At 42.0% G+C, this 25888-nt stretch overlaps 1 protein-coding gene across 1 annotated transcript in view; it reads left to right on the top strand.

Moving 5' to 3' along the window:
• The window catches only part of igf2bp1 (insulin-like growth factor 2 mRNA binding protein 1), a 38803-nt gene extending 14937 nt beyond the window's left edge, over nt 1–23866 (top strand). The window contains exons 3-15 of the mRNA XM_079565010.1: nt 14778–14826; nt 17340–17391; nt 18110–18173; nt 18815–19105; nt 19939–20073; nt 20253–20375; nt 20643–20778; nt 20921–21040; nt 21154–21270; nt 21342–21416; nt 21576–21707; nt 21832–21945; nt 22624–23866. Coding sequence (XP_079421136.1) covers nt 14778–14826; nt 17340–17391; nt 18110–18173; nt 18815–19105; nt 19939–20073; nt 20253–20375; nt 20643–20778; nt 20921–21040; nt 21154–21270; nt 21342–21416; nt 21576–21707; nt 21832–21945; nt 22624–22809 — 1594 coding nt within the window. The 3' untranslated portion in view covers nt 22810–23866. The remainder of the gene's footprint in view (nt 1–14777; nt 14827–17339; nt 17392–18109; nt 18174–18814; nt 19106–19938; nt 20074–20252; nt 20376–20642; nt 20779–20920; nt 21041–21153; nt 21271–21341; nt 21417–21575; nt 21708–21831; nt 21946–22623) is intronic.
• The last annotated feature ends 2022 nt before the right edge of the window (nt 23867–25888 follow it).

Genomic DNA, 25888 nt, shown 5'->3' with positions numbered 1-25888 from the left:
ATGTACCAATCCCAAATAGAGAAAACGGACTGAAGAATGATTTTGCTTTACTTTATCCTCATGCTGGTTCAAATGTGCCACAGAATATTGTTCACTGTGTATTTACACAAGTACGAGGTCAGTCTCAGTTGAATTAAAATTGCTGTTTGAATGGTTACGATTTGCAAATTGTTAAGGCTGAAATTATTTAGGTCCTTTATTGTCCCCTGCGTGGGGCTGGGTGGCTTAAACAATTTTTCAATACTTTAACAATACTTGGTTTACGATTATCAGCACCTGAACATTACTTTTTTGATGCCTTTTCTATATAGTTCATTATGTAGAACCATAAAACTGAAAGATGGTGTCCATTTATTCCATAAGACTATTTATTTTCCATTTTTATGATTTATTTGAGCTGGAACAACAAATAGTGTTGTTTAAGAACCCACCAGGCATCAGAACTTTTTCCCACCAGTAATACATTTTTTCCTAATACCTGTAGCACCTTAAAGGCCCAATACCTGATTTTTAACATGTCGTGAAACACATTTTATGTTGTAAACTCAGACATTTGTGGAAATAATACTGTGTGTTATTACAAAGAATTTGTATCAATTTTATGAACTCTCAGGCTAGTTTTCTTGCAAGTAAACCTGAAAAGTGACTCTCTAGCGCATCCTTTTGAACAACTGTAATGCTACAAATGTGTTAGGAAAGTTTGGAATCATAATTTAATTTCCTGGCCCACTCTTTCATTGTTTCGAGCCCTTCCTCTGTGGTGAATATAACATGTTTTTATGTGTCGAACCCGCAATGAAACTTTGTCAGTGAAACCTTTGCAAACATTCAAAAATACAGCTCATTCCTGTGTTAGTTAAACAATGAATATTTCAATGAGTTTCTGGAAATGTTAAAAATGTGCACTCTAATATTCAACCTGAAAACAAAGCTTAATGACCATAAATAACTGTCTCCCTTCAACACCAAAGCACGGTTATTTATTACGACTAAGCTGTTGCTTCTCAGACAGGGTTTGGATCTTGCCGTTTCTCTCCTGTTGCCTTTTCTCAAGTTGCTCATCTGCATTTTTTTGTCTCGTTATCAAACCTGTCTGTGTTTCTAAACTAACAGTAAAAAGATTTGCCCGTTTCCTCCCGGAGCACATTGCAGTGAGGAGCCAGCGCCGGTGGAAGCCCTCTGCTGTCCAGAGCGGAGAACAGTGCGAGCTGCCATAGCAGTGGTGGTGTGTGGCTCCCGAGTCGGGCCCCTCTCGTCACACCGCTCGGATTGGCCCGCGCCGGTCCCGCCTCGCTCCTCGGCGACTCAAAACAAAGTGTCGGCCTGACGTCACCTGCGCGTACACACCGACACATGCAGTGTTTTTTCCTTTTTTTTTTATAGACAAAGCAGAAACTCTCTCCTCTTTTTTTTCCCCCTCCTCCTGTTCTTCCTCCTGCTCCCCATTTTGTAAGGAGGCCTGGGCCACTATCCACTTTCCATTCTCTCATGGTTAACTCTTATCACACTCAAACCCTCTCTCTTTGCTTTGTTTGCTCAGACATTAGGGCTGCACAATTGTGGGACATTTTTTTTAAATTACATTTTTTTCTGTTTTTGCTGCAAAAATCATCGTTTGGTTCATTGTGCACATTTGTAAACATGAGAGAGAAAACTGACTTATGAACTGCTAAACTAATGCAAGAATCACCTGTTTGCAGAGGCCCTAAGTACAGAGTTAACAGCCTTCATACCTAACAAGACTATATCTTTAATTGTAAAGGATGTTCTACTTGTTTGGATTGCAATTAAATGTGCAGACTTACCCGACTCTAAACTATCTGTTAAAGAAGCATTGTTTCATTAGTGTCATGTGTTACAAACCACAATGTTACAAACAAATACTGACTAGGGAAATAGCTTTGTCTCTTTTTTCATTATGAGTTACTAGCTATTAAATACAAAGGTATTATTACTACATTAATATATAAATCTGAGTGCATACTTGAAGTGTTATGAGTGGGTTAAAGTCTCCTGTTAAACTTGCACATTTTGTCCCAAACTTCTCGCTCTCACAATCCCTCCTGCACATCCAAATTGTTCAAGCAAATGAATCATAAGCACGTTTCACGCCCGTGTTCAGCTTCGAGCGGTGGCAAAGTGAAGCAGGAGGACCACCCCCAAAATAAATGGCATTTTAGGTGAAGACCATGCAACAAGGTCTGTGTTTTCAAACATATTCTGAGGCGGCAAAATAAATGTACTCCAGTCAGGTGACCCAGCTTCAAGGGGATCATTTAACAAGCACGTTTAAGATGAATGGATTTCAATTCCAAAATGTCTGTATGGCATTTAACAGATACAACATACTTGGATATGTTCAAACAAGAACTTAGACGAATGACTTTCTGATGTTGAAATACTGTGCGAGATATATATTTTTTCTTGAACCGACAGATTCTGTGCCAATAGTAAATAGTATTAATAGAGAGAGGCCTTGTGAGGCACTATTGTGTGTATTGTGCGATGATCATTTCAAACCGTTGCATTTGTCGTACAAGTTGGTAAAAAAAAGTTGAAAGTTGTTTCTGTTTAAGTAATAAAAAAAAACCTCAGGCGCCTGACTATCAATGCTGCACGATAGGAGCTGTATTCGATAACTCTCTTGAAATACTGTCAAAATAATTTTACAAATAATAACCCAGTTCAACCAAGCACGTTCTGTTTAATTTAAACAAACATTTTTTTTTAAGCAATTTGGTTTTACATCAAATTGTTTTAACATAAGTAAAGAAAAAATACTAATCAGAACCAAAACAAAGAAATCATGACTAAAACTGAACTGAACACATTTTTAACTAAATGTGTGTTTTTGTTTTGCTGTGTCTCAAAAATGCCATCTGATATTGTAATAACAATAATGTGGCGATAGATCATTTTCATTTTATTTATTTATTTCATTCAAAAGTGATGTTCACAATCACAATAAAACCGCCAAGCCAACACAGTATGAATGAAACGGAGCAGAGGAGAAGAACAAGTCTTATAATATCTGCCCCTTTTGTTACTTCACACTGTTGTGGTATGTCTACATACATATATTTACAGTCTTATGTATATACATATGTATATTTATAGTATTAACAGATGTTTTTATATTCTATATTCAGTTTTTCAATGTATAAAATACAGAACCTTCGTATTCTTGAATGTTTACAAATGGTCAAAAAGAAACAAACGGTCGTATTCATGTTTGTTCAAATCAAATATCCCACATTATTCATGTCCAAGTACTTCATACTTTTTTAACATTGTGGCTTTTATCTGTTTTTTAAACTCCAGGAGAGTTTCTGACTTTTTCACTTCTTTCTGGAGTTTATTCCATAAACTTATTCCTGTCACTGTAACAGTTCGTTCCATTGCTTTAGAGTTGAACCTGGGCTTGTTAAAGATGTCTGTTCCTTTCAGGTTATGCTGACTTTCTCTTTTCTCAAACATTTCTTGGATGTTTAGATTGTGCAGCTCTACTAACTGGCCTGAAATTGTGACAACTTTTAGATTTTCTGGAAGTTTGGCAAGAAGCCTACACTCTTAAAACAGATGTGTTAAAAACAACACAAAATGTGTTAAAAAAAAGCACATCCCCGTGTCTAGTTAAGGACCACACAACATGTGTTGTTTTTAACACAGTCAGTGTGTTCAAATTTTTAACACATGAAATGTGTTAAAAATTTCAACACACTGACTGTGTTGTTTTTTACACATGTTGTGTGGTCCTTAACTAGACACGGGGATGTGCTTTTTTTTAACACATTTTGTGTTGTTTATCATCTAATATTCATTTTACCCCAAAATGAATATTATACATACTGTACATGCAGGAAGCACACTAAAATAATCACAAACAATATCATTAAAAGTAATTCTTTATTATGAACTAGCAAATCACAAATATATAAAAAACATAAAAATGTCTTGACAGTAGGCTAGAAACATGGAGGAAGTTTGAAAAAAACATTGAGTTTTAAATTTGACAGGTCTGATTTGCATTTTCCATGTTTACCATATAGTCATTACGTTTACACCATACTAAAGTCACTACCATTGTGCCAAATGTGACCAGTCAATAAGGATGTTCACAAGCCACAATTTAGTTTGTCATGTGATTTCGCATCAAAGTTAAGAGTTTTGTTAAATTTGATAATGTGTCAAACTCTTTTCAATCAAAGATAAAAATCTAAACTTGAGGTTAGTTGGCCAAGTCCTGACTTACACTACACAATCAAAATATCACTAAACTCTGGTACTCATCACTCGTTTGGGCGATGACTGTTGTTCTGCGATTTGGTGTTGCTCAGTGCAGCGGTAAGTCCTGTGCTGTTGAGAGGTCCTGGGCTGATGGGAGATGTCCTGGGCTGATGGGAGAGGTCCTGAGTTGGTCCTGGGCTGATGGGAGTGGTCCTGGGCTGGTCCTGAGCTGTTGGGAGAGATCCTGGGCTGATGGGAGTGGTCCTGGGCTGCTGGTTGGTTGGGTCTCGGTATTTTTCCAAAAGGGCTTTCGATGCTTTATCAAGTCTGAGCAACAACACAATACATAAACATTTGAATGCTTATGAGCTTAACAAATGATACATATTTCTTTATATTGCACAACAGATACAGAAGCAAATTATGTTTTGATGTTTTACAAAGACTCAACAAATATTCAGAAACATATAGTAAAACTCACTGTTTGGAGAAACTTCTGCACAGCGAGTAATAAATGATTCTGATTCATTAGCACGTCCTGATGCAGACATATAGGGTAAATGTTGAAGAACTCAGGAGGAACACGACTCTAGGAAAACAGAAAGTAAAAAACACGGTTGAAGTAAATTGTGAGATACGTTTACAGAATGTTAGAAGTTTAAGAGAGTTTGTACATTGTACTCACCAAATCTATCTTGAAGGGGAATTATTATGTTTTATTGGAGTTTTGAAAGACGGCTGGGAAAAGGGGAAAATACAGAAAATATCATTTAACTGTGAAGCATGGTCTGAATTCTTACTTGACTGTATCACAAATACATAACTCACCATTTTCTTTGCTCCTGATGACAAATGCCCCTCTTGTGTTTGGGGGTTCATCAGAGAAGGTCCCACTGGAGGCTTCTTATTCTGACGACTGGTACTGTTAATGAATCTGCAATACAGATCAGAGTACAGACATTTATGCAACTGCATTACACATTATACAGATTTGGTAATAGGAGACATATTCAGACAATATAAATAGGTTTATTAACCATCTCATTTAAATAATGTACAGAGCATACCTGTTGTCCACTCTGGCCTCCATTTTACAATCTGTAAGAGAAGAAATTGTTTTAGTGAAGGAAAAATGTCAGACTCTGTAATTAAATTTTAGTTTAATTCTCATAACTGCTTTCCCTAAAATACCACAACTTTTGCATATATGGTGCACAATTCACCATCACACTTTAGATAATAGTTTTACCAGAGTTTTGAGACAGTGTTGATTTAATGTCAAATCTATCATCTCCGACCTGCCTTCATTATACGCGCAAAAGCGAGAGCTCCAGCCCCTGTCCGCGCCTCAAGTCCACAAACACAGCCCTGGCTTTTTCAGTCATTCAGCTTTGGCCAAAACAAAACTCCGGACTTTAAGTGCGAACAGAGGCAGCTCGCCTCGCTAACATGAAACTAAACGCACCCGCAACATTTATCAGTCAGACATGCTCGATACCGCCAGATTACGGTCCACGTAGCGGAGTATGAGACCCGGAGCGGGGGCAGGAGGAGAGCGCAGTCAGCCCCGCGGAGGAGGCGTGTGAGGCGGGGACAGAGGAGGCTACTGTCCCGCACCTGCACACACGTCTACGGCCTCGCCTCAGCCCCGCGGAGGGGAAGATAATCATGTTGAATGCGCAACGACGCAGCCTTTGGTTTGACATTAGCCGGCAGTCTGTGTTATCCAGAGGAAGTGAGCTAGCATACGGCTACGACGGACTTGCTTTTACCAACAAAAAAACCCTCTCCGAACGGCAAACAGGGGCCGTAAATAAAGCAGTTTTCGGAAAGTAACTAATGTGAAATATGAACAAAATAATACTCGCTTACCTTGTAAGTGTTTACTTGGCGCTTATATTTCGTCCTTGGTCAGCGGCTGGAGCTGAAGATTGAGCGGACTGTCCCGCTCCGTGATTGGACAACAGTTCAACACATGTAGTGTGTTATTGTAAATACGCAACGTGATTGGATAATAATTTAACACATGAGGTGTGTTATTTTGTGTAATTTCATTTTACACAGAAATTTCAAAACCAACAGAATATTAACACAACGTGTGTTAACATGAACACATCATGTGTCAAATGGGCCTTAACACAGAAATTGTGTTAAAATTTAACACATCACTTCTAAGAGTGTACACAAATGAAACCATCAGGCCGGACTGGCATGTTAAAGTAGTCCACATCACAGTGAATATTGCTGTGGGACACAAAAACCTGCCTCCCTTGAGTCGCCCTTTTCCCTGCATGATGATGGTTTACATGATGGACCGTGAGAGGAAGTGCAGCTCCAGTGTTTGGGCATTCACAGGCCACACAGCTCGTTCTCAACATTGTAGCTCTGTGTCAGTGGTGTTGAGAATCTTCTGCCTCCAAAACAGACACTGGCATGATGAGCCCCGGCCCGACAGCTCCATGAGAGGCCCTCGGCTGCCCCCTCCTCCTCCTCCCCTGCGAGCTGAGCTTATGAATGGGCTTGTGAGCTCGTGTCGAGTTCCTATGGCAGCGAATATAGATAACAGTTTCATTCACATTAACGCTTTATCTTTGGACGAAGCTGCTCTGTCTGATGATTTTTGCGCTGTAATGTCGCAAATGGCGCTATCGCAGAAGACCACAGCATCAGCCTTCAGTGTACGGTTTCGTTGACAGCTCTTACTCTTCTGTGTTTTAAGAATTGCGTTTTCTTTCTGAAGGCCAGGCTGCTGATAAAGCCGCAACATGGAGCGGGACAGTGGAGCAGGCGCGCAGCCCTGATCCCATGTTCATGTAATGGCGCACACGGGCTCTGCCTCCTCCTCCTCCTCCCGGCTCCTGTGAGCTCCTATGTGCTGCGTTCTGCTGAATTCTCCCCCGTCATGTGACCGCACGTTCATTGTAGTAAATGGGCGTTGCCTGGTCAAGATGGCCGCTCACTGGTTCTCACATGTGTGCGAGGAAAGGGGGTGAAAAAAGCGATGCGGCGGTGACGCATTGGGTTTGGAGTTGTTGCTGTCATATATGTTGCGCGTAGAGTAACATTAAGATCCTAAAGCGCACTCTGCGCAGTAAGAAATGAACGTGCCATGGTTGCAGGTCCTCGTGTGTAACCTGGGCCAGTGTTGCACAAAGGAAAGGCACGGCTTTTGTTAATTTGGAAATCATGGGAACAGTATTTAGACTACAATAAGGCTTATTAAGCAAAAAGTCATTTATCTGCCTCATGCGTCAAAATCCCCATGATGCGGCTGTTTCCGCTGAGGACGAAGGCGGCTGTTTAACATGATTAAATAAACTAGAGGAAGTTTTGACATCTTTAACATTAGGATTATGTGTTGTCCTGCTACGTATTCCCAATCTTAGGGTGTTTGTAAACGACATTTGTACAGGCCTATCCTTAGCGGACAGTGGAGCGAGGGGGGGAGGAGAGGGCTGCTGGGGAGAGGTAGGTGTTGAGCACCGTGCCATTGGATCCCCGTTTCCAATTGACTTTCATTAGCGCGCACTGGACGTATTTACTCTGTGATGAACGCTACTGGTTGGGGCAGTTTTACTCGCAGAACTATTGAGTCTGACCAAGTGATTGTGTGGACGACAGCTGTCTTTATTTATGTGTCGTCTGCGTAAACTCGCAACTTACGTGACGCGCACGGCTCAGCCTACAGACCAAACGCCACAGTCGCTCTTATTTCTCTGCGAGGATGCCTTACGTGAATCAAGCCTGTCATGTTTAATCATGAGACTGCTATTGCACAATGAAAGCCTGGTGCGCCCCTGGCTCGCAAAATGGAGCCTCGCCTCTCCAAAATGGAGGCCTGCGCTCAAGCTGAGGCGGGGTCAGAGCGGAGAGCAGGGGCTGAACTTTGACCCATTCTGGGGCACCCCCTGTTTCACAGTTTTATGCTAATAGTTTCTGCGTGTTCGTAAGGCATGTAACTTTTAGAGCAGGGCGAGCCCACATGAGTTTCCCCTTCATGTTCACCGCGCTGGAGGAATACAAAACGAGACGTGAGCGCGCAATATGCCCTTCGCTCAAATACACAGCTGTATCTGTCTTCTGGTATTTATAGAAACGTTTGGTCCTTGCATATACGGGCTGTGTACTAGTACTATTACTATTACAATTAAGTTGTATAACAAAATAGGCCTATAATTTAACAGTTTAGCTGATAGACTATTATAGGGTATATGTCAGGAGTAAGGACAACTTTATATGCTATTTACTATAAGCCTATTTTATTTTATTGGAGATTTTTTCATGAAGACAGCAGTTGTTGAACATTTAATGATAGAATACAAATGAAAGTATGGCTGTGGTATTTGTCATGCTCTGATTGGACGAGCCGCAGGAGGCTTGTAGGTTAGAGACATTGCCACATTGCAGAACCGCATATGGCCGCACCGATCTCCCTCTCCTCTCCACTTTTTTTTTTTTTTTTTTTGTATTTCTCTCCCGAACTCGGGTCAACTTCCATCAAACACCTCCCCAGAACCACCAGTCTCATCATCTACTCCACTTCCACCGGTCTATTTAAAGCTCCTTCCAGTGTTACACGCCTCCCCTTCAACCTGAGCGAAGGAAACCCTGGACTTGGAACGAGGGAGAGATGGAGAGCGGAAGGGAGAGAGCAGAAGACGAGGAGGTGTAGAGTAACAGTCAATGGGACGAGACGTAAAACGGTGTACGCTGTTCAGGAAAAGGGAAACGCCAGTCAGTCTTTCAGATGGACATTTTGAGTCTTGACCTCATAGGGCTAACTCCCCAAATCTGCATCGAAAGCCTCTGCTCGATAAAGGCAGGTAGAACTGGACTGTCTGGGAGTAACAAGATTCGGCTACTTGGTGTTTGGTTGCCGTTACTCGCTCCTCACCATTAGCAATGAAATATTAATTGTGATTTTATGCCAGCTAGATTGCTCCTATAAAATATTAACCCGCTCCACTCCAGCGCTCTCGGAGCCGGCCCTCGGTTCCTCTTGGCGTCGACGACACGTGAAAGCATGTCCGGCCCGTGATCATAGCGGTTTTAGTGCAGCGTAGAGTCAAATTCCATGCATTTTCCAACAGCTTTTGGATATAAATGACACGGAAGTTGTTAGAAATTCAGTGCGGCAATGTAAATCTTTATATACTATCACTTCAATTATTTATTTCATGTTGTACGTTTAAAACCTCTTGACCACCGCATTGACCGAGCACAGTTTCTCCAGTGTGGCTTCACCCAAATCTATAAGCTTCTTGTAAAAAGTCTTTCAAATGAGGTGTTTCGAGAAGCTTTTAGATTTTGGGTTAAATTGAACTGGAGAAAATATGCTCGGTTAAGGCGGGGGGAGAGGACTGATTCTTTATTAAGGCTAAACGATATGTGGGTAAATTATCGCTATTGCAACATTCAGTGATACAGTATCCACGCTGCAAGAAGCCACGATAAAACACAAAAAAAGCCATGGGAGCTTAAAAAATGTGCAGAGGTTCAGGTTCAGTCATGTTTTTGCTCAATTTTGTTCCACTTCAGCCTTGTTTTTGAGTTGGAACGGTTTAGTGAAATATTGCAATCGAATCATCATCAATATTCCAGACAGTTTTCTGAATATCACCACATTTCCTGAGCCCGATCCTGCATTAGTTTGTACAGTTAATACGGATAAGGAGATTCCATTGTAATAACTCGGTGTTTGATGCGCCTGCACGGAGGAGGCTGCCCCCCGCCGTAAAATTCACTTTGCTCACTGAGTCGGCGGTGTTAATTTGTTTCGCCTGCTCTCGCGGCACTGCGGTTTATCACGGTGTTTGTGGCTGAGGTCAGTTGAGACCCGGGCCTTACATACCCCTAAGCCTGACGCCGTAAACTGTGGATAAAAGGCTTTATCGATAAGCACTTATGTTGCCGCCGCGCATCCATTCTTATTGGCGACACGAGCCGGAGCGAGGAGGAGAACGGTGAAGCACTCGCCGGATCTCATCGGACCACTCGTTTGTTTTATTTTGGGGGGGGGGGGGGGGGCATTAAGTCGTCCAATTAATTGTTCCAAAATGAAGGGAATGATGACCTTGCTTCACATTGGAAATCTAGCACTTTCAATTCAATTCCAACAACTGTATTTATTCTTTCTTGAATAACCAGCGATCTCCTAACTGTACAACAGCACATTTTTAAGTTCCAAAAGCTTTGGGCTTGAGATTTCATGGAGGAATTAGGAACTGTGATTGTTCTTCGAAATGATTAAGATACATTTAACCTCTTAACTCCCACCTGAACGGATCCCATTCTGTCCAGTTTGGCTTTACCCTAATTAAAAAGCTTCTTGGGGATAACGCACCGAAACAGCCTCAAAAAATTAAAAGAAAACACGGATGTAAACGTGACAAAAAAGTGACAAAAAGTCAACAAAAATGTGACATGAATTCAACAAAAATGTGACATAAATTCAACAAAGATGTGACAAAAATGTGACAAAAACTCAACCCAAAAAATGACAAAAATTCAACAAAAATTCAACCAAAAAGTGACAAAAATTCAACAAAGATGTGACAAAAAACTCAACCAAAAAATGACAAAAATTCAGCAAAAATTCAACCAAAAAGTGACAAAAATGTGACAAAAACTCAACCAAAAAAATGACATAAATTCAACAAAAATGTGACAAAAACTCAACCAAAAAAATGACATAAATTCAACAAAAATGTGACAAAAACTCAACCAAAAAAATTACAAAAATTCAACCAAAAAGTGACAAAAATTCAACAAAAATGTGACAAAAACTCAACAAAAATGTGACCAAAAAAAAGAAAGGTGACACAACACAGCAACAATGAGAGGAAAAAGATCAGTTTTGTGGGTCTTAGCTTTCAAATGAGCTGCTACACAGGCCTATATAATAGCCAAAGAGGACAGAATGCATTTGTTTCAGGCGGGTGGTAAGAGGTTAATAAAGCCGTTTTTTGAGATGAATAATGTTTAGGATTGCGCCTTCCTTGTTTTCCCGTATTGTCTACAACACAGCACACTTTTCTTACAGTGACGGCAGGATTTATTCTTGACGCAAGGTCTCTGAAGCGCTGCAGTGAGCTTTTAAAAACATAATTTTATTTTTCTCCCAGAATTCACAGGACTGGAAATGCCTGCTTTAAACCACACAATACATCAACCATTAGCAGTTCATTTTCCTACTTGTTGGTGATTTTGGGTGGCTCTGCGTCCCCATGGCTCCCACGTCTGGCCCTAAAAGCTCTGACCCCCTGGCCTTTGACCCCCCCCCCCCCCCCCCTCCAGGAAAAGCCCTTTTTTTTATGCAGCCCAGGACCCACCGCTCCCTTTTATTCTCTTATTCCTTACCATTCTCCCGCCTTCTCTTTCTCAGATTTAGCCCAGTTTGAAGCTACAACGCTAAACGCCACATTCTGACTCCGGCTTCCTCTTCGTTCCATAATCAAGAAGCAGACGGACTGGCTTTAAGTTCTCCAATCAATGCCCCCGATCATCTGCCCGTGTTGTTTTTGTTGTCTTCCTCGTTGTATCCATCTATCTTGTCCGCCCGCCCATTCCTGACCTGTTGCCATGGTTCCAGCCAATGGGGGAGCGGACCCTAGGCCAACAGGCGTCCACAGAGCGGGTCAGGCGAGTTCAGCGGCGGTGGCGCGTTGGGGGTTGGGGGTGGATGAGGGTGTGGGGTTGGATAATGGGCAGTTAAGGTGGAAAGGCATGGAGAGGCTCGGAGATGGACATCGCCTGTTATAATTGTTGACTAATATATTGCACTGCACTTTTTTACCCCGCAAATATACTATTAGGTTTGCTTTTTGTGTTTCAGTTCACAGTGAACATTTAAGGTGCACGTTTGGGAGAATAATGAATTAACAAAGCGATAAGACGAAGAAGCTGCACAGGAAAACATTACATTTACAGTTTAAATGACTCAAATTAAGACTTTTTAAAAACTTTTAATTTGGGTCATTTGTGTCAACCGCCAGTGGGCTGAATGGTTTTGTTCTCAAAATAAGAAAACACATTTAATCAAGCTTTATTTTATCATTTTATGTGCAATGTGATGTATTATTCTTGATTTAAAAGTGCCTCTTGCAAACTTTTATTTTTTACTCGCTCACTCAAATCACGCGTAAATATAGTGTAAAGGAATAGAATACTCATTTGTGTTTCAGATCATGTAGATGTCTTAACTACAGGTTCAACAGATTTTGTCTGATAAAAACCCAGATTCTCAGAGAATTGGGCGGATTGTGAAGCTTTTTTTTATAGGCTGTGCTGTTTTGCATGTTGAATAGACTAGATTTCCATTAAAATTGCATTTTCGAAAGACTAAATCCCAGTAAAAATACCTAGATAATGTAGTCTGAGTTTAGAGAGTGTTTGGCTGTTTGCAAAGAGTATTGTGCTACTTCAGCAAAAAGCCACAAACAATACTACTTGTACTTTTACTAAAAACGTATGAGATATGAGGGAAAAATGTAGATATTTGATCATTGTCTTATTGCGATATTTTACTAAAGCATTTCAATACAGTACATTCTGTCACATTTAAACAACTCAAGTCAAAATAAGACTTAAAAACTGACCAAAACAAGGCAAAAAAGGGAGCTAAAGTAGCACGATTATGACAAAAGATGAACTCCAATGCTTTTCCACTGCAGTAGAACAGTATTTCTGGACAGGCTGGGGCAGTCGCCTACAGCCTTTGCATCGATTTTGGATTTTTCCTTTTTTTTTTTTTTTAGTATTAAAGGTTGTATGTCAGGTATTTTCTCACACACACAAAAGACCATTCACGAGGGAGCCTCCCGCAGGTCGGAGGGAGACGTCGGGGTGGGGGTGGGGTTACTGCTGCGTGGGTGTGGCCTGCGGAGAGAGAAGGAAACACTTTGGAGACATCATCAAAATCCTACAACAAGTCGGATCGGGGGGATAGATTAAAAGGCCCGTCAATGGAGGCCGTCACAAAGGGAGGTCAGAGGCCACGAGGAGCGAGAGTCCGGCCACAGCAACACATGCTACATTTGAAAAGGATTCAGCCAGATATTTTGCGGTTGGATTTCATTACGAACTGTTAAATCCGCTCATTACAGCAGGATACATGGCACATCAGCCCCGGAAAGATAGTCCCCTCGTCCCCAGGGAGTCTTCCTCATGTTCCTCTTGTCTCGCCCATGCGTGTAATCCCGTATATTTAGTCCGTAAAGTCCGAACAGCATTAGCATTTTGACGAGTCCCAGCGTTTTGTCTGTTCACTAAATTAGGGCTGAGTAACTGAGGTTTTTTTTGTGTGTTTTCCATGTGTTATTTTGGGCTGTACAACATGGGAAACTAAAGCTCTGGCATTCTAAAGTAAATGGCTTTAATGAATATATAACATGCATCGTCTGAGTTCAGCTGATCGTCAGGAGCATGTTTGGCATCACTTCTTTTACTATTAGTAGTATAAGAATAGAATAGTGCCAAAATCAAGGCCTTAAATGTAGGGCTGAAACCACTAATCGATTATTGAAATAGTTGTCAACTATTTTAATAATCGATTAGTTGTTTTCAGACTTAAAAAGAGCAAAAATTACATGAACATTATTTCTTTTTGTTTTTCAAGTTTGGTTATTTAGTGTTTTATACATTGAACATTTCATAAATATCTGTCTGTGTCTCATCCAATCTTAAAGCACAATTGGCACCAAGAGCCTCCAAAAACACTTTAAGTTTACTCCATCAACATGTCCTCAAGTGATGCCACTTTTGCTTTATGCGATAAAAAAAAGAAAAAAGAAAAAATACCATTTACATACACCATTCACAGCTAAGCGATTAATCGTAAAAAATAATTGGTAGATTAATCGATTAGCAAAACAATTGTTAGTTGCAGCCCTACTTAAATATCATTTAAAAGCATTAAATTTGATTCTCACTGGCATTAAATCTAAATTTCTTGGACATTGCTCAACATTTTTTACTGTATCAGTTCATTGAAAATTGAAAATACCAAAACATGGGACCCACATTGTATGAAGTTATTGACTCTTTTGCTACTTTAGGGCAGAACATTTTTAAAAAAAAAATCAAGTTATAATGCATTTAATTTGATGCTGTTTTAAACTCACAAATACACTAAAATTCAATTCAATTCAATTCATCTTTTTTATTTGAGCATCTGAGCTCCACAAAGTTCTTCATAGGAACAGAGTTCAGCACAGTAATCAAGCAAAAGAAAGATACATGCGTAGGTGAATAGCCAAATAGATAAATAAATAACGTGGTCAAATCAGTAGCATTATTCTCCCCAGTTTTGGCTGAACACGTCTTTTTTTTTTTTCGTTTGCCCATTTTGTTCAATTCTCGTTCCTCTGTTTGATGAAATGTTTGCAAATCTAAATGAAATGTGAACCGATTTCTATTGATTTTGTTTTTATTGCATTAAATTTGACACGCTCCTGTCTGTACAAACCCTGAAGGACTATTGTGTCTTGGCTTGAGATGTTGGGATGTTCTGTGGCTAAAATCCTTTTCTTCTTGTGCTTGTTTCTCCACAGGACCAGGAAGCTGCAGATCCGGAACATTCCCCCTCATCTGCAGTGGGAGGTCAGTCACTTGCCTCATTTCCTTATTTGTATTTTGTTCGATACCGGTACTTCAACAATACTTGGTTTACGATACAATACTTTTTTTTTTCCATACCTACACTAACATATTTGTCATAGAGAGCCAGAAAACAGAATGATGATGTTGATTTATTCCATAATTCTTTTAAATTTGTGTCATTTATTTGAGCTGAAGCGTTAAAGTAACTTCCTTTAATGCTGTCCCTGAACACAACAGCATCAAAAGCTTTTTCAGGACCTGCTTTCAAGACTTCAAGACTACTTAATACTGTCCTACTGTTAATATTACTGTCATCACAGAAATCTTCTCACTTTAGATTACTTTTGTCTTTAATAAACCACAAAAATGTAGGGAAAAAAATATGTTTTATGATTACACTTACAAGTATATCTCATTTCAGTGCCTGTTTTTGCAGCTTTATGTTTTTTTGACAGATAAAAAATGTGTCAATTATTTCTTCTCCAGTGTCTGAAAGAATGCACTTCTTTCTCCCGGAACATACAGAAGTTTTGACACAATCCAGAGCCGTAAACGATGCATTCACAGCATTCTAGAATTGATTGTAAAATTCTCAAATCTATTCTAACTAAATGTTGCCGTGATTAAAACTATTCCTGAGACTTTTTAATGTATTATTTTTTATCTCTGAAGAAACACAAGGAACAGGCGAGAAGCTGTTAGCGCTAAATACTTAGTCATTGCGAGTGTTAGCAGTTTTCTTTGATTGAACTTGTTGTTTTTAAAAAGTGTGTGTCTAATACGAGGTGTAAGATATGCTACTAAAAAAAAAGAAAAGAAAGAAAAACGATGAACAAAGCCAGTCTTTTTCATCCAAAGGGGGTAAAAAATGTTCTGGTAACTTTACAGAATTTTCAACAGACTTATGTTTGTCACACTCTGTGCAGAAAGTAATTACTGTAAAACGTACTTCCAAGGCCACTAACATAAAGGTGGACCTTCTTTTTTTATCAATTCAATTATTCATTTGATCATTGATTCATTGAACTCAAAATGATCGAGTTTTATGGAAACTTTTTCTGTCCATTGACTTTGCCTTATTTTTGCAGAAACTTTGGTTTAGAACGTTCATAAATTAGAAATGCAGTTTAGGCCTTTACACACATTCACACACATTTCTTTCTTTCTAGTTGTTTTAGGCTAAAATGTGAAGAGAAGACTTTATAACTTTTTCTCAAGTTTTGTGATTATTTTAAAGGTAAAAGTTGTATTGTTTCCATAATGGTTTAGCTTAAATTGAACGTTTTAGTTGTTACTATGTCACGTAATTACAAATACACACGTTTCTTACAAATTGTTATTATTATGATAGGTATTATTATTATCATTATATTATCATTAAAAGGTAAAAATCATTACCATTGTTTCATCTTTTATATTTATCACCATTTTTCGTTCCAAACGTGGACATTTTCAAGTGAGGAGACGGAAATAACCTAAAACTGTACATAAACTATTACAATTGAAACTTTATTATAAATAATTTGAAGGTTCTTTTAAGAAATAAGTTTGTGGATCTAATTAAAGTTGTCAGCCCCGTGTGTGTGTGTGTGTGTGTGTGTGTGTGTGTGAGGATATGTGTAGGATATCTGGGTATTTTCTGTACCTGTATAAAGTTTTTCAGAATAGTTATTTTGCTAACCTTTGCATTAGTTCGTCCCCAAGACAAAGCTTAGTCTCTTTCTCTCTTCATCTTTTGAAACTCCATCTGGATCGATTATACGTCTGTATCGGGATTGGATTTGGATTTGAACCTTTAACTAATTCAGCAAATAACGGAATATATTGTCCTGTGCAGAAAACAAACCAGCCTGAAGTCGCCAAATCTAGCCACAGAAATACTTGAATCCTTCCAAAGTTTGAGCAGAAACAAACTGTAAATGGGATATGGATATTGAAAGCTTTTGTAAAGACTTTTTCCTTTGGCCGTGTTTAGCCTGCTTTCTAAAAGTCCCGTGTGTGGATATGTGTGTATGGAGGGAGGGTGTGGCACAGCGCGGGCCTCGGAGCAGGCGGGACAGGGGCCTGGCGCAGAGGGGCCTGGCGCAGGGCCCGGTGCCATTTGGTCCTGTGCCAAATCTGAGCTAATCCGGGCTCTCCATCCGTCCGTCTCTCTGTCTGTCTGTCTGTCTCCACACGGGGGCGACGTGTCTGCGCTGAAACCACTTTTAAAGATCACGTTGTTCTTCTACAGGGCGAGACAATGAGGGGAGAATCTCCAGTTGTCATTTTATTTTCCTTCTGGAGAAGAGCTCAGAAACAATCTTTCGAAGTATCAGTAGTAGTATCGATTCAATATGGGTGATAGGGATTGAAAAGCCTTCATGGTTTGGGAAGCTAAAGATTACACGCTTCACGTTCAGAGATTTTAGTCAGTTTTAGCCTCTTGAACTGCTTTTTGTTTGTGTTGTCTTGTTGTTTTAGTCTAGAATTGTGACTCTGTGTCATCTTCTGTCCTGCTCGTGTGTGTGCAGGTCCTGGACGGTCTTCTGGCTCAGTGTGGAACGGTAGAAAACTGTGAACAAGGTACCACGCCCGCAGACCACATTCCATCACCACGTTTGACATTTATATATCTCCTAACTAATACAAGCACATACTTAGAGTCTGAATACAGTCGTCTCCATCACAATAGATGAACTGTGACAGAATGAAGGCCTTAAATTGGACTGGATCTAAATTTGGGGGGAAATTATTACTATACAAATTATATGAATCCCATTCAGCTGCAGTTCTGGCTAAAATTGTATCATTTCCTCAAAAGTTACCAGTTGTGTCCGATTTCCTTTTTGAATATTGACATTTCTTCATTCCTCTGAAATGATTTTTTTTTTTTTGCCTTTGTGACATTAAAGAAGTCAAGTTAATATTTTTTTTAGTGCATGTATAAACACAGACCTAGTTGTTCTTATTATTCTACTTCCTTAATCAAACTGAGAAGCACACGATAACACACAAGAGGTAACCATTCCATCACTGTTGCCATGCAGTGAGTCCTAAATGTATCTTTACAGATGGAAATTTCAGTCCAAAATCCTACTTTTTTCAGTTGTTCTTTATGAAATCTCCACTTCTCTGGTGTAAAACTATGATTGCTGATCCTAAGCATGATCCTTTCCATGATACAATGATATCTCATGCACTTTTTAAGGATAAGAGTGCAGAATCACACACACTTTTCCTGTTGACTTTAAAAATGTGGTCGAAGGTGTTTTTCAAAGTGCGCCGTGTGTTGTGTCCACAGTGAACACCGAGAGTGAAACCGCAGTGGTCAATGTCACATACGCGTCCAGGGAACACGCTCGACAGTAAGTCCTGTCCACTTCTGTGACTCCTTCAGTAATGAGAGAATGTAACAAAGTGCCAATCCTAAAGGGCGCGGATTATACGCTCATTGTGCGCCATCTAGTGGCCATTTTCATGAACATAGAGAATAGAGAAGCGTCTCTGCCATGGAAGTCACAAAGAATGCTAATATGTTGATACTTTTTGATGTTGAGTTGTTGCTTGACTGTCAGAAAGTAGCAAAGAATCCCAGGGCATTAATTACAAAGTAAAAGAAAAAAGAAAATCTTATTTAGGTTTGGTATTGAGTGGAAATCTACACACATTCTAATGTTACCCTGTTTCAATAAATCAGGTTAGGAATAAGATGGTTACAACAAAAAATAAGTACAAGACAGAGAAATGTAGGACAAACTTTAAGTGCAAATGTTGCCCATTGAAGTGTAAAGAAATACATGTTGAAGTCGATGGAAGAAAGTTGATCCAGTGAAAAATACTATAGCCATTTTTTGTTTCCAAGTGAAAGTGAGTTTTGCCTGTAGTGTCGGCTCTTGCATATCCAAGACCAGTATAAAACGTTGCAGAGAAAGCCAGAGTCTCCTTTGTCTTACGCAGCAGCTGCTAAAACCCCATGTCTGAGTCTCTTCTGTGTCTGCTCCATCAGAGCCATCCAGAAGCTGAATGGATACCAGTTTGAGAACAACGCCCTGCGCGTGTCGTACATCCCCGACGAGACCTCGGACCTGGATGGGCAGAGGGGGCCCGAGAACGGGCGGAGGGCCGGATATGGGCCCCGGGGAGGACCGCGCAGCGGCTCTCCCACCCACGGCATGCCAGGCAAACCGCCGCACGCAGACATACCCCTCAGGCTGCTGGTGCCCACGCAGTATGTAGGAGCCATTATCGGCAAGGAGGGCGCCACCATCCGCAACATCACCAAGCAGACGCAGAGCAAGTGAGTGAGCGCAGCAGAGCAGTGGACTCTGTGAAGGAGGCCATAGTTACACATAGTTATAGGGCTGTAAGTAATTGATTATTGAAATAGTCGTCTACTATTTCAGTAATTGATTCATCGTTTCCTAGTAAATATGGACTCAAATAAAGCAAAAATGACATGAAAATTGTGTATTTTATATAGAAAATGACTGTTTGTTAGGATCTGTAGTGTTTTGTATATAAATATACATCTGCGTCTCATCCAATCAGAAGCAGAATTAGCACCAAGAGCCTCCAACAAAGATTCACTTTACGTTTACTCCATCAACACGTCCTTAAGTGATGCCACTTTAGCTTTATGTGATCATTCTTTTTTTAAAATACACAATTTTATACACCATTCACAACCAAGCCATTAATCCATTCATTGTGAAAATAATCAGATTAATTGTTAACCAATTAATCGTTAGTTGCCCTACATAGTTACACATGCACTCAATTCAAAATCAACTCTCCAAACCATATTTGAATGGCCACAATCATCAAATGCTGCAATGATTTCATTTAGTGGCTTAGACCTGTACAAACATGCTCTGATATGCATGTGCTACATGTTTCAAATGTTGTCGAGAGAAGATATGATCCACTGCTTTGTTACAACAGCAAAAAACTACAACAACAGAACGTTGAAGAGGATAGTAACAAGTGTGACAAAGGACTGAAATAATCTGAACTATTCCATCCACTCATTTATCAGTGTGGCCGTTTCTGGACCAAAGTTTTACATACCAGCATAGAAAGTCTAACTCTGTAACAGAGTGCAGGCCTCATCCATGTCTCCTCTTGTTTCAGGATTGATGTGCATCGCAAAGAGAACGCCGGAGCCGCTGAGAAGCCCATCAGTATCCACTCCACGCCTGAGGGCTGCTCTGCTGCCTGTCGCATGATCTTAGAGATCATGCAGCAAGAGGCCAAGGACACCAAAACGTGCGTCACACACCAGAGTTTGCATCAGTCTGACCAAGAACATGGACATTTGGGCATTTTTTGTTTATTGAGTGATGCCATTTATGACACTTTTGGATTGACTAAATGTATTGTGAAAAAAGAGATAATGAAGTAGTTAACATGGCACTAATGTGAGCTCCTGTGTGCTCCTGCTGCAGCGCCGACGCCGTCCCACTCAAAGTCCTGGCTCACAACAACTTTGTGGGACGCCTGATCGGCAAAGAGGGCCGAAACCTGAAGAAGGTGGAACAGGACACTGACACCAAGATCACTATCTCCAGGTAAGACTTGGATTCACAGCAGGTCTGAAGGATCACATGTGTCTATTGGAAATGGTTTGGAAGACACTAGTTCTAGTTTATTCCATTTCTGACAGCAAAATGTTGCCTTTTTCGTTTTTCATTGTACGCTGCATCAGGCAGCACGATGAAGCTGGCCCCACCTTCATCCAGCCTAGATATCAGAAGCTAAATAGTCTCTGCTTTCTTATGAAATAGAATGGCATGACTTTTCCCAGCACTAATAAGACGGTTGTTGACTGTGTGCAGCTTGGCTGAACTGACCTATTACAACCCGGAGAGGACCATCACTGTCCAGGGCCTCATCGAGGCCTGCTGCAAGGCTGAGGTGGAGATCTCCAAGAAGGTCCGCGAGGCCTACGAGAATGACGTGGCTGCTATGAATGTGAGTACAGCACACACACAATGACTTGGAACTGGATTTCTACATTTCTCTCACTGGGTAACATAACATTCAGATGTAGTTTTCTGTGTGAGAGTTTGTAAAACTCACACAAGAGGATTTGACACTTGTGTCTGCTTCACAGCAACAGACCCACCTGATCCCAGGCCTCAACCTGGGAGCCCTGGGCTTGTTCCCGTCCTCCGGCAACATGCCCCCGCCTCCTACCAGCAACTCTGGGGGAGGCGCTCCCTATGGATTTGGGGTAAGGATTTATTGTGGCTTGTGCATTTTCTTCTGCTTGCATTCTCATGTTTGTTTGATCACACTCTGAGACTGGCTGTGAAACATGTTATATTGTATGTTGTGTGGGTTTAGGCGCCGGAGCAGGAGACGGTGCACGTGTACATCCCGGCCCAGGCTGTGGGCGCCATCATCGGGAAGAAAGGCCAACACATCAAACAGCTGAGCCGCTTCGCCGGGGCCTCCATCAAGGTCTGCACATCCGTCTGTCTTTACCAGCCTCACTCATGAACAAGCACTAAGCATGTTATGTTGTCCCACAGATCGCTCCAGCAGAATCCTCCGACTCTAAAGTCCGCCAGGTCATTGTGACTGGACCCCCCGAGGCTCAGTTCAAGGTAGGGCTGCACACATTTGGATTTTTTGGATTGATTTGAACACATTGATTTTACTGTCAAGAGTTCCTACTGCGGTTTGCTTTAGCGTCAAGGTTCAGTCAGAGACGAGGCACATTTCAAACATTTCAGAGTGAAATGAAACAAAGCTTTCTCTGACAGGCACAGGGCCGGATCTACGGCAAACTCAAAGAAGAAAACTTCTTTGGCCCAAAAGAAGAGGTAAAACTGGAGACACACATCAAGATGGCTGCTTCTGCTGCAGGAAGAGTCATCGGGAAGGGCGGCAAAACAGTAAGCATGGTTTACACTCTGTTCTCAGAAGTTTAGTCTGGCACTGCTGCAAACTCCTCCATGTAGAATCTATAGTGAGTAAAATGACTTGTTGAGCTAGAATGATGAAGTATCTGTGTGTCAGGTGAATGAGCTGCAGAATCTGACGGCTGCTGAGGTGGTGGTTCCCCGAGAGCAAACCCCAGATGAAAACGACCAGGTCATCGTCAAGATCAACGGACACTTCTTTGCCAGCCAGGTACGAGCTCCCAGCACCCCCGCCGAGTCCATCCAGGCCCACTAGCTCTGGTCATTCACTCCTGTGGATGAACTGTGTCCTGACTCCCTGTTCTAACTCATGTTGTGTTAGTTAGATCTTTGTAACCAATATTCCCGTTTTCCAATTCCTGGTTTTCAAATTAGGTGCGAGGCCAAGTTTTAGTTAAGTCGTGCACACACAAGCAAGAGCAGGTGGGAGGTGGGATAAAAACATGGCAGACGACAGGCTAAAGTGGCAAACTGTGCCAGAACTGAATAAATATTTGCAGAACAGGGGAATCGCAGTCAAAACACAAGAGTACAATCTAAATGTTGAGATCAAGCACAGGAATACTCCCACGAAGCAGACCAGAAACAGCACTTTGATGCTGAGTAACTGAAACATTTTAGTGCTGTATATTCCAACTCTGTTGTACTGCGTTCAGTTATTTAGCAGCATGCTAATGCTAAGCTAAGCTGCTGCAGCCTTGAGTTAATGTCACTTGACCAGTGTGATGAGGCTGAGATGATACTAAATCTCACTGGAAAACAAGATGCTGCTTCTCAGGAAGCTTACGTTTCAAATGACACAATTCAAGAAAATGTCCAGAGGGTTCTAGAAAAATCTCTGTTATTGTGAAGTGTTGGGAATAACAGTTTTGACTTGTGTGCTGTGCAGTTGGCCCAGAGGAAGATTCGGGACATCCTGACCCAGGTGAAGCAGACTCAAAAAGGCGGTGGTGGTGGTGGCGGCGGCGGCAGCAGCAGCGGCGGCATGAGCCCGGGCCCCCAGCCACAGGGCTTCACAGAGATGGGAGGCTCCACACAGGCACTGGCTCAGGAGCAGCAACCACGCAGGAAGTGAGGGGCCCGCCCCTCCCCCCACGGGCCACCTCTGCCTGATGGACACACAGACGAGACACAGACGATTAAACGGACAGACGGACGGACGGATACAGGAGTGCGACACACGGATCCAGCAATAGATGGGGAGAATTTTACAGAGGGAGGGAGAACGCCCGTTAGCTAGAGAGGAGAGGAGAGGATTGAAATCGAAAAGATAAAATAAATAAAAAGAGGACACAGAGAGATGCCAGGCCAGAAGAGGCTGCTTCAGGACGGAGGGGTGACTCGGGGGGCTGGAGGGAGGCTGCTGGTCTGACCTGGGACAGCCCACACTGTACTGTCTGTAAGGGAGCAGCCTTACACCTGTCCACAGACACGCACACTCCCCCAGCCCCTCGCCTCCGCCTCCTGAACACAGCCTCACTTTAAGGGTGTTTTTTAAATAGAGATATATGTATAGAAATGTTTATTCAGAGCTATTATTGGTAGAATGCAGTGAAGTGCAGGCGGGAGAGTGAGCAGGGAGCTGCTGTGGAGGCTGAGGGTGGAGCAGTGGTCCAGTCCGCTCTTCACCCTGCGCCACAGTCTGTACAGGAGAGGGGCCGAGATGCTAACACTGCTCTTTAAAACTCCTCCGAGTCGTGGAGGGGTTAGAAAAAAAATGAGGTTGTAAATATAATCTTCATGAAAAAGTAAAGAAATGCTGCTTCAGAAGTGTCCCAGCCCCGTGACGGCGATGTCGCTGTAGCTGTGTGCGGCTGCGGTGGGGGGGCGGGGGGGCTCTGAGCGCAGCAGGAGACAGTAAGGCACGCAGAGGTCGCGGCTGGTCCTGCAGTTCTAATGCAGAGGCTCAGCTCATGCTCAGACAGCTTTGTGGAAACAGCCAGCAGCTATGCTCGTTGGCTAGCGGCCTGCACCTTAAACGGCATATTTTATATATATTATATATATATGATATGTGAGTTAGCCCGGCCCCTCTGGTGAACGTAGGAGGCAGTGAGTTTGGACACTAAAGCGTTTTCTCAAAGTCCTGCAATGACAGGCAGACAAGGAGTGTCTCGTACTTTCTGCTCATTGCTTTCCCAGCGCCGGGACATGAGGGCTCTGTGGTCCATGAGGGCTCTGTGGTCCATGAGGGCTCTGTGGTCCATGAGGGCTCTGTGGTCCATGAGGGCTCTGTGGTCCATGAGGGCTCTGTGGTCCATGAGGGCTCTGTGGTCCATGAGGGCTCTGTGGTCCATGAGGGCTCTGTGGTCCATGAGGGCTCTGTGGTCCTCTGGTGTCTGACCGGTCCAGGCCCGGCGCTGGGAACCAAAGGCCAAGTCTTCCTAAGCTCCTTGCCTTGAGCACAGAGAGGGTAAAATCAGTCTGAAGGAAGCAGCTCCCTGCTTCTCTCTCCCACACTGTCGAAGGCCTGTGGGCGGAGCCTCCAGACCCCGCCTGCATATGATAATGAGGGGCGGGGTCTAGGCCTGGACGCTCCGCCGTCATTAGAACAGATTAGAGAAGAAATGAAAAGAAAAACCTACCTCAGGGTAAAGTTACCTCAGTATTCCGAACTTTTTTTGCTTGCTGGTGTTTTATATAAGAAGAAAAAAGAAGAGCTGATAGTCCTGAATATTTTTTATTTTTTTAAGAAGAAAATTATTTTTTTTTAGGTATTGTCTTGTTGCTTTGGTATTTTTTTCTGTTTTTTTGTGCGCTGAGTGAATGTGTTCAGGATGACATGAAGGTTGTGTTTATAAGCAGAGATGAGGAAACGGTCAAGTGCCATTTTGCCTTTTTTAGAAAACAGGCTCTCTGTCTTCCTGAAGTGTGGCTGTTTGTAAAGGACCAATGGGGAGGGGTGTTGAGGGGGGTCCACAGGCGTTCACTGATGCCTGGGGTCCACGTTCAAGGCGAGCCTTTCTAAAAGTCTTATCTTAGAGGCACCTGGCTCTCCCTGAGCCCTGAGGGACCCTTCTCCCCTGCCTTACTGTGATGACATCATCATGACACGCCAAACATTATGAGAGGGCTCAATGTGTGGACACACAGCTGAAGTGACTTCTCTGAATGTGAATTTCTACCCTGTGCACTGACCGCTACACCTCCAGCTCCCCATTGGCAGCGCGTGTGACTGGCGTGAATGTGTTTCTGTTCACTGGTTTGAAATGTTCAGTTTTGTCAGGAGATATGGGTTGGGTGAAAAAAGCAGAAAAAAGTAGGACGAGAAGCTATGGCCCCTCCGTCTAAGTCAATCAGACGGATGCTCAAACCGGGAGCGACGTGCTTTAAACGAGAGAGTTTAAAACGTTCCAAATGCCACTCCAAAATAGATTCAGACCTGTCCAGAACAGCAGACCGGAAGTGGACCGCAGTGACCACTTCCTCTTGGCCATCGACACTAAAGAACGCACCAAGCCATTTTACGGACAGACACTGCCAGAGAACCCCACAGTGACCTCTGCTTGGTGCCCCCCAGCACTCGCTCTCAAACAGGGAACGGTCTATTTTACTGTGTCTATGCTTCCTCTTTGACCAGAGCTGAGAACTTAACCCCTTCACGTTGGGTTCCCACCTCTTTCCAAAACCATAGTGCTCAGTTCACAACCACCAAGACACGCTATGATTATTATTATTGTGATTATTATTATACGATTCATATTCAGCCTGCAGCCATTCGGATCAGCTAGGGTTATTTTTTTGTTATTTTTTGTTATTTTTTTTGGTTTGGATTGAGTTTATGACAATACAGCAAGCTTTATTTGGACGTGACATCTGGGGACGTACTGTTGCACTCATTGATGACATTTATCGACAATATCAGAAGAACCGAAAACCTCCTGTAAGAGTTTAAACTCCAGGAGCGAGGCAAGCAAATTTTGGGTTTATTTTTTACGGGAAAAAAAAAAAAAGTAATTTCATTATTTTTTATTTTTTTTAGGGGGAGTGGGCGGGAGCGTCAGAATCCCTCGCCCTCTCTTGCGCTGGTCTCCATCGTGTTCGTTTTGCTCGCTAGACCTTCTCAAACAAATAACCGTTATTTGTATTTGTATTTTTTTTTTTTTGGACACTTTGACGCTTTTGGAACTCGCTCTTTTTTTTCCGTGTTAACA

Source organism: Gobius niger, assembly GCF_951799975.1.
Source record: "Gobius niger genome assembly, chromosome: 10".
Lineage (NCBI taxonomy): Eukaryota > Metazoa > Chordata > Actinopteri > Gobiiformes > Gobiidae > Gobius > Gobius niger.
Note: the sequence above shows the minus strand (reverse complement) of the source record. Positions and strands in the feature narration are given on the sequence as shown.